Source organism: Tenrec ecaudatus, chromosome 18, assembly GCF_050624435.1.
Source record: "Tenrec ecaudatus isolate mTenEca1 chromosome 18, mTenEca1.hap1, whole genome shotgun sequence".
NCBI classification, from domain to species: Eukaryota; Metazoa; Chordata; class Mammalia; order Afrosoricida; family Tenrecidae; genus Tenrec; species Tenrec ecaudatus.
Window position 1 is genome coordinate 8,880,726 of NC_134547.1, and position 8,921 is coordinate 8,889,646.

Sequence of the window (8,921 nt, forward strand, 5' to 3'; positions counted from 1 at the left end):
TAGAAATGGAAAGGCTTTATTCTTTATGCAAACGCTTAAATAACACACACAAACACGTGGCCTCAGCCCCGCCTCTCCTGGAAGGCCAGACAGTGGGAGGGGGAGGGCGTGGCCTCCGTGGGGCTCAGGGGCAAGGCCAGAGGTGGGGCTTCGGAAGGGCGGCCGAGGGTCTGGGTCCCAGGGGCGACCAGAGAGATGGGTGGGTCCTGGAGGCGTTCCCAGGCCTTGGCCCGGGCGGCAGGGGTGAGGCAGGGGTCCAGCTCCTTCTGGGTGTGGGCGATGCGGCGGGCGAAGCGGCTTCGGTCCCGGGCCATCTCCTCCCAGGGACCCCGGCGGACAGCCTGGGCTGGCCCGGCCCAGACAATCAGGCGATGGACGATGACCTTGTCCGCGAAGCGCACCTGACAGTGCGACAGAAAAGGGAACGGCCACATCAGAGAGAGATGGACAGACAGAGAGAGAAACACAGGTGAATTTTCTGGAATTGCCATCTGGAGAGTCATGCGCCTGTCAGGGGACCCTTTCCTCTGACTCACTGACGACAGAGGTGGCTCAGCATGAGTCACAGCCCCGCCCTCTTCCCCCAGGAAACCCAGGTTCTTGCAAAGGATTGCCTGATAGGTATAGAAACGTTCCCTGGAGTTCCCATGCAATCCCCTGCAATCCCCTGGAGTCTTGGCCTCAGTTACAGTCACGTGCACACACGCAAAGCGCCCCCCCCCACCCCGCCCTTCTAGCCCGCCCACTTCCAAGAATTGGGGAGCTGTCTGCACTCACTTTTCTGGCCTGCTGGGGCGTCTCAGGATCTGGATCCTCAGGGGCTGGGGCTTGTAAGGACTTCAGTCGCCTTTGCAGTCTACTGGGCAGCCGGGGTGGAGCCCAGGGAGGGCGGGGCTTCTCCCCAGGTAAATAGATGGCCACTCGGAGAGGAGGGTGGGGCCTCCCAGTGGAGTCCCCCTGAGCAGCCTCTGAATCACTGTTCTCCTCGTCGTCGTCGTCCTCCAAGTCCTCCCCTGGACGGTACACCCAGTCCTTCAGGAAGGCGCTTGTGGATGGGAGGCAGGACAAGCCCTCAGCTGCTTCATCCTCCTCCACTGCCCCTGAGTCACTATCTTCCTCCTCATCCTCCTCCGAGTCCTCCCCTGGATGGTACACCCAGTCCTTCAGGAAGGCGCTTGTGGATGGGAGGCAGGACAAGCCCTCAGCTGCTTCATCCTCCTCCACTGCCCCTGAGTCACTATCTTCCTCCTCATTCTCCTCCGAGTCCTCCCCTGGACGGTACACCCAGTCCTTCAGGAAGGCGCTTGTGGATGGGAGGCAGAACAAGCCCTCAGCTGCTTCATCCTCCTCCACTGCCCCTGAGTCACTATCTTCCTCCGAGTCCTCCTCCGAGTCCTCCCCTGGACGGTACACCCAGTCTTTCAGGAAGGCGCTTGTGGATGGGAGGCAGGACAAGCCCTCAGCTTCCCCCTCCTCTTCTTCCTCCTCCTCCTCTTCCTCAGAGTCCTCTCCTGGCTCATAAACCCACTCAGCTTCTCCCTCCTCCTCGGCTGCCCCTGAATCACTGTCTTCGTCTTCCTCCTCCTCTTCTTCCTCCTCCTCCTCTCCTGGCCAGTACACCCAGTCCTTCAAGAAGGAAGGACCCTCAGCTGCCTCGGAATCATGGTCTTCCTCCTCTTCCTCCTCCTCAGGGTCCTCTCCTGGCCGGTACACCAAGTCGTTCAAGAAGGCACTTGTAGCTTGGAGGGAGGAGGGACCTTCAGCTTCTCCTGAGCGGTGGTCTTCGCTCTCTTCTTTCTCTTCTCCTGGCCGAATCACCTGGACCTTCGAGGACGGACTTTCGGATGGGCTCGAGGTGGGACCCGCCGCAGCTTCTCCTTCTTCCCGAGCTGCCCTGCAAGCAGCGTCCTCGTGTCCTGCCTTCTCCGAGGCCTTTCCTGGCCAGAACACCAGGGCCCGCAGGAAGGTCCGCGTGGATGAGAAGAAGAAAGGCCTTCCCGTTCCCCACTTGGCCGCAGCTGTTCCTGAAGCACCACCTTTGCCATCCGCTTCCTCCTGTGTCTCTGTGTTCTTTGTGGCGGGGTCTTCCAGGGGCCGACTGAGCAGGGACCTCCAGGCCTGGCTGTAGCAGAGAGGCTCTGGGTCCCTATCTTTCTCAGCCGCCTCCTCCTTAGACTTTCTGGAAGGACACTCCCCAGGCCTAGGGGGGGAACTAGGAGGCGAAACTGGTGGCCAGGAGGCCGTGGAGGCCTTCCTGGCTTCTTCATCCTCTGCAGGTCCATCCTCTTCATCTTTCTGCTGCTCCGTGGCCTCTTCTGTCCACAGCCAAGCCCCTGGCATGGGGCCTGGGGAGAAGAGGCGAGTTGTGGTTTGGGGCCAGGCTTCCTTGACAAGTTTTCCCTTCTCTGCCTCTTCTTCCTTCAGCCTGGAGCCATATGTGCAGGTGACTGGAGGATAAGAGAAGGTCTTGGGCATTTCTGGATGGTCAGCGGCGTCCTTTTCTTCTTTCTCAGACTCCCCTTCCCCAAGAGGGTCTGGCGGGGTTCTTGTAGGAAGGTCGGAGGGCAGAGGGGCAGGCTGGCTCCCTGCAAGTCCACTTCCTTGCTCTCTGACCACCCTGGGTGCTTCTTTCTCAGCACACCCTTCACAGTCAACCTCTGAGGCCTCACCGAGAGAAGTGGGGGCTTTGAGGTCTGCTGCTCCGTCGTCCTCCTCAGCGGCTCCCTTGTCTTCAGCCTCCCCGTGAGGGTGCCCACCCCAAGTGGCATGGCCCACGGTCAGAGAGATCTCAGTTTCCGCATCCAAGGCAGCTTCTCTGGAGGCAGCTTCCATGCCCCAGGGCTCTGGTGGTCCGGGGCCCCGAAGGCGGCTCCACGCCCGGTTGAGGATGCCCACCAGTGGGGACAGGAAGAAGAAGGGGTGGGCACTCCTTTGGGAGGCACCCAGAGGGGGCCGTTGATTCGGAGCCATCTGCCTGGGGGCAAGAGGAGACAAAAAATAAAATATAGGTAGGTGCCTTTTAGGGGACAGCTTCAGGGCCTGACCCTGAGTCTTAGCCATATAACCAACAGCACAGGGGCAACCGTGAGGTAGGTCCTCTGCTGTGCCCAGTCACTTCCATCTCTGACTCACTCACTGCCCAGGAACCAGGGTCTAGAATCCTTTACACTCAAGAGGCCTCCCCTCAGAACAGGAATGGGAGTAGCGATACCAGGAGGGTAGGGGAAGATGGGGAGAGGAGGGAAAGAATGGGGACCGACTGCAATGATCCACACATAACTACACACTGCCCCCCATGGGGATGAACAACAGACACCACGGAGGAGGGGAGACAGCGGTCAGGGTAAGATATGAAAATAATAATTTATAATTTATCAAGGGGTCATGAAGGTGGGAGGGGGTGGAAAAAGAGGCGCTGTTACCAAGGACTCCAAAATATAAGGATGGCAACATATATACAAGTAGTTTGATACAATGGAGTGTTATAACATCTGTGAGAGCACTCAATAAAAGGATCTTTTTTTTTTTTTTTTGAGTTTTGTGCAAACGTTGGGAAAAGGATCTTAAAAAGAAATTGGGCAGGGAATGTATGGATGTGCTTTATACAATTGATGTATATGTATGGACTGTGATAAGAGTTGTATGAGCCCCTAATAAAATGTAAAAAAAGAAAAGAGGAGAAAAAAAAAGAAAATGATAAGGGTAAAGAATGTACAGATGTGCTTTATACAATTGATGTATGTATATGTATGGACTGTGATAAGAGTTATATGAGCCCCTAATAAAATGTTTAGAAGAAAAAAGAGGCCAAGCCCCCAGCTCCCTCCTCCATCAGTCCCTGAAAGTCCCCGTCCTACGGGACCAAGAGAAGAGTCCTCACCTAGCTCCCCTGAGGAAAGGTCCCAAAGTGTAGCTCACACCCTGTCTCCCTCGCCTAATCCCACCGCCTCCTTAAACGCAGGCCCCTAGGCCAGTTCTTCCCCCAAAGGTCCCAGCCTCTACTCTCCCACCCAGCCCCCAGCCCAGAAATCAAGGCTGAGATGACAGCCTCCTCCCTCCCTCCCGGCTTGATGTCACTGGGGGGTGGAGGGAGTGTGAGCTGCACTGGGTGTCACGCTCTGAGCAGGGGTCACAAAAATGACCTGCTTATGTGCAGGGTTTCGACAGAAGGGCATTCCTTTGAGTCTTCTAAAGCCTTCCAGGCATAGTTGTCATTATTGCCATCTACAAAGAGCTATGACTCAATGCTCCAGGGATCACGTGGTGCCATCAGCCCAACTGACAAGCGGGCACACGTGCTGCTGTTTACATAGTTGTTGATTTCGGCAAAGGTGATGGTATTTTAACCCCAGTAGCAGCCAGTCGGTTTTTTTGAACGGAGTAGCAATAACTTTGAGAATGAAGTCGTATGGGAAAGATAAGCAGGGAGGCAAAAATAAAAAAAGCTTTCGCCTAATTCTGAATAACATGGCCACGTCTCGTAATTTTAACGTTGGGAGAGTTTACAGAACGCTTCTGTTGTTAACCACCACCATCCACCAAAAACGAAGACCATTGCCATCGAGTCTATTACAACGCATGGTCGTTAGCACTCACTGCAGGTTTCACAATCTAAGAAATGCATGTACCCAAGCGACGGCTAGGATCACATACTATTCAGAGTCAAATCGGTAAGACACATTAATAAGAATTCTGGTTCGGGAAATGACCCACGGGGGCGCGGTGTATGTGTCAGTTCCTCCCCGGGGAGGGAGGGGGGGGGCACCACTGTCCTGACCCCGGTCCGAGCCTTCTCCTCGGGTTAGTGACCGGGGTCTGGTCCCCTCCCTGCCCACCCCCTGGAGGCCCCGGCGCCCCGACCTCTCACTCACCGGCTCGGGTTGCGCTTCACCCCGGGGACAGCAGCGTCCGTTCCGACGGCCAGAAAGGATCGCAGTTCCAGGCGGGTGGGACCGTTCTGGCACGCGGAGCGTACATCGCGCCCTCAGGGACAGGGGCTTTTAGGGATCTCGGCGGGTCCGGAGTGCTATGGCAACAGGCGGACGCGACGTCTTCCGTGCGTAGAACAGGTAGGTCATGGACAACTGGAGCCGGCTGAGGACGCAATGCGAGCCGGGCGACGCCTGCGGGAGCTTTTTAGCCCGAGTCAGTCCCGGGGGCTGGTGACGTCACGAGAGGAGGCGGGGTTTCGAGACGTCGACGTGGGGCGGGGCACGAGAACGGGCGTCGCGGAGATTCCGGTGACGTGGTGGCGTCACGCGCCCGGGCGTGGCCCCGCCCCCAACCTGCGAGCTTGCTTGCAAACAGGTTCCCAGGCCGGAGGAACCGGCTGGAGCCGGTGTGGTTTCCCTCCTCACCCCGTGGCCTGCTGCCCTCCTGGGGCTAGAGGGCGTGACTGATGAAAGGAGAAGGCGAACGGGAACTTGGCTTTGCTTTCACGGCTTGAACTTTTCTTTTTTTTGGGGGGGGGAGGGGCTTGCTTCTTTTTGGTGCCCCTCAAACCAAACCCATTGCACTCTTCATGTCCCTATAACAGCAGAATTGTGATCAGTTCCCCCTTTTCCCTGCCCATGCCACCTTTACGTTAACCTGTGCGAAAGCAGAGCCTCATCTTTTGCCCCGTGAAGCGGCTGGTGGGTTGGCACTGCTGGTTAGCCCTGCAACGCTTAACCCATTGTGCCATCTCACAGACTCTCCACAAATACGAGAGGGGCTTCAAAAGGTTCCTGGTTAAAAAAAAAAAAAAGAATGAATGAATGAATGAAAGAAAAGATACTGGAGTTTGTTGTTTTCTTTAACCAACTCTTTGAGGCTCTCTCTGATATGGAGAATGGATACTCTGTGTAGAAATTTGGCGGCGCAGTGGTTACTGTTGGGCTGGTAACCACAATGTCAGCAGTTCTAAACCACCAGCTCCTTCCAGGGAGACTGATGGGACTTCTAGTCCGGTCTATAGGAACAGTCTCAGAAATTCATGGAGGCAGTTCTACCCAATCCTATAGGCTTGCTATGAATCAAACTCGACAGGATAGCAAGGAGGCCCCACAACACCCGCCCCCCCCCCCACCAGCCTGCCAGTTGCTAAGGAGCACTAGTGGACTAATGGGCACATGTTGGGTTACTAACTGCAAGGTCAGCAGTTCAAACCCATCAGCCCCTCAGAGAGAGAAAGTTGAGGCTGTCTACTTTCATAAAGATTAAACTCACGAAAACCTAGTTCTATTCTGTGCATGTTTTGTGTTTGTTTGTTTCCCAGTCATTTACAATGTTTCACCTGCTTACTCAAATGTACAATCTGGCTGGTTGACATCCACTGGACCTCATGGGAATGGATGGAAGACTTCCTGATTCCATCTCGCCACCCCTCTGGCCTCCAAAACATGACCCAGTTCAGTGGCCTTGGCATCAACTCACTCATGAGGTCAGAGTGTAACTGGGCTCCATGGGGTTAAAACAGCTGCTTTTGAAACACAGGGAATCCAGGACAGATAAATCCCTCAGGACCAATAATGAGAGTAGTGATACTAGGAGGGTAAGGGAAAGGGTGGGCAGAGAAAGGGGGAACTGATCACAATGATCTATATACAACCCACTCCCTGGGGGACAGACAACAGAAAAGTGGGTGAAGGGAGATATTGGTCAGTGTAAGACATGAAACAATAATAATAATTTATAAATTACCAAGGCTTCATGAGGGAGGGAGGATGGGGGAGGGAGGGAAAAAATGAGAAGCTGATACCAAGGGCTCAAGTAGGAAGAAAATATTTTGAAAATGATGATGGCCACAATGTACAAATATGCTTGACACAATGTATATAGGTGTGGATTGTGATGAGTTTTGTGAGCCTCCAATAAAATGATTTAAACAAAAAACGCATTCTTAGGAAGCAGAGTACTAGGCCTCTCTGCTGAAATCCCTCTGGTAGACTTGAACATCCAGCCCTCCGAGGTGGAAGCCAAACTCATCACGGTTCACACACCATCCAGGAACGGCCTGCACTCTTAAACTTTTTCAAATCCTAACCCACTGCTTCCAGTCCAACTCCGCCGAGTCACCCTAACAGGACAGAGTTGAACTGCTTCAGTAGGGAGAAAAGAGGAGACTTTCTACTCCCGTAAAGAGCTACAGTCTGGGAGACTCACTGGAGTAAGTCTACCCTGTCCTATAGGGTCACTCCGAGACAGAAACCCCTGGATGGCACAGCGTGATGGGGTTTCTGGGGCTGTAACTTCACAGAAGCAGACGGCCTTATCTCCCTTAAGCAGAGCGGCTGGCGAGTTCCTTTTGGCTAACCGCCCAACACATAACTCACTGCCCACCCCCAGGACTCCTCCCCCTAAACCAGTCAAACTCAGTGTCAGCCTTTGATTGGACTCCGGGTAGAACTGCCCCTTTGGGTTCCTGAGACTTTGAATTCCTTCAGGGAGCAGACAGCCTCTTCGTTTTCCTGAGATGGGGTTGAGCCTCTGATCTTGAGCCTGATGCCCATGGTGCCACCAGGGCACTGTCCGGACTGAGTCCTTAATCCTGCCCCTCCCACCAAAAGCAGCCAGCATGGCTCCCTCTTGAGAGCATCCTCCTTGGTCTAGCTCAGAATTCTCCCCAGGATCTGAGGTGGGGATTCCACAGCAGCTGTCGGAGGAAACCAGCCTCCAACAACCGAAGGGCCAGAAGGTGCCAATGTACGGTGATGACATAGGAAGATGATAGTAAAGTCACAGAAGATAAGAAAGACAGGAGAGAGTATAAAAGAAAGGAGGCAGCCACATTGTATGGTCGCAGGCTAACCTCAGCCCCTCTTGATGGACCACGTAGGACTGGAAGAAGTGAGCAAGCGTTCACTATCTTGGGATCTTTACAGATAAAACGTAAGACTCGCATATTCAGTAGTGACATCAATCACAAGGTCGGCAGTATCTATATTAAGGGTCCCTGAGCTCACAGGTGAGGAAACCTAATACCTGCATTGGGGGAAGGTACAAGGTAGGTTGGGTGTCACGGCAGGAAGAGAGAACATACGGATCAGGTCTGCTTCTACAGGGAGATAGAATCAACCACGTGCTCACTTTCAGGCAGCGTAGCTGTTCAGGGGAGGATCTGTGGGAAGGATATTTAAAGCAGGATCATGTACTTGACCTCTAACTTATCAAAGTAGAGGCTTTCCTACCGTGGAATACCAGCTTTCCAGATTCCCTCTATAATAAGTTAGGGAATCTAGATCTCGCCATATTTCCCTCAGTGCTCGTTTTCCACCAGCACCCACCATCACCCATCCCCGGTGGCACAGTGGTTACCCGTTGGGTTGCTAACCAAGAGATGATCCGCTGTTTGAAATCACCAGGGACTCTTCCAGAGAAAGACGAGGCTTTCCACTCCCTTAAGGAGTTAGTTTCAGAAACTCACAGGGACAGTTCTGCCCTGTCCCACAGTGTCATGAGGCGTCTGCATGGTTGGGATGCCAGCGTGTGACAGCTAGAATTCGGGCATCTGGACCATCCCTTTCCCCTTGAGGGACCCGGACAAGGGGTCCCTGGCCCCGTCCACTCAGCCACACTTTCCACAGCCCCCTTGCCTCTCAGAATTCAGCAACCCTGATTCCCAGCCTGTACCTCCTCAGGCCCCTACTCTTTGCTGGATCCTCACAGGGTGCCACCAGTCCACGCCCCAGACCACAACCAACCCCTGAGGCCTTGCATCCCGGAACAGGTTCCTAACACTCAGGCTCTTGGCTCCTCAGAGCCTCAGCTCTTGGCTCTTACAGCCCCTAGCCCCTCTAGCCCCCAGCTCTCAGCCAGCCTTAGGGACCCCAGGGAACCAGCCCCTCCTTTCATCTGTGGGGGCAGCTAGCCAGGGGTCAGGCGGTGATGGGGAAGCCAGAAGGGGCGGGCACAGCTGGGATTGGGAGGGGAGACAGAGTGGC

At 54.6% G+C, this 8,921-nt stretch overlaps 1 protein-coding gene across 1 annotated transcript; it reads right to left on the minus strand.

Moving 5' to 3' along the window:
• Positions 1-5,171, minus strand: PPP1R15A (protein phosphatase 1 regulatory subunit 15A). Its single transcript, XM_075536998.1, has 3 exons — positions 4,872-5,171; positions 778-2,974; positions 1-401 (listed from the first exon to the last, which is right to left on the minus strand). Exons 2-3 carry the CDS (start codon positions 2,968-2,970, stop codon positions 63-65), a joined length of 2,532 nt encoding a protein of 843 aa, XP_075393113.1. The 5' UTR covers positions 2,971-2,974; positions 4,872-5,171; the 3' UTR covers positions 1-62.
• Positions 5,172-8,921: the final 3,750 nt, after the last annotated feature.

What these genes read in the sequence shown, in the direction of transcription:
- PPP1R15A (XM_075536998.1), bottom strand. Translation starts at nt 2,970, where the DNA reads ATGGCTCCGAATCAACGGCCCCCTCTGGGTGCCTCCCAAAGGAGTGCC. An exon ending in CGCCCCAGCAGGCCAGAAAA is followed by an intron (nt 402 to 777) that starts GTGAGTGCAGAC and finishes TCGCACTGTCAG; the next exon opens with GTGCGCTTCGCGGACAAGGT.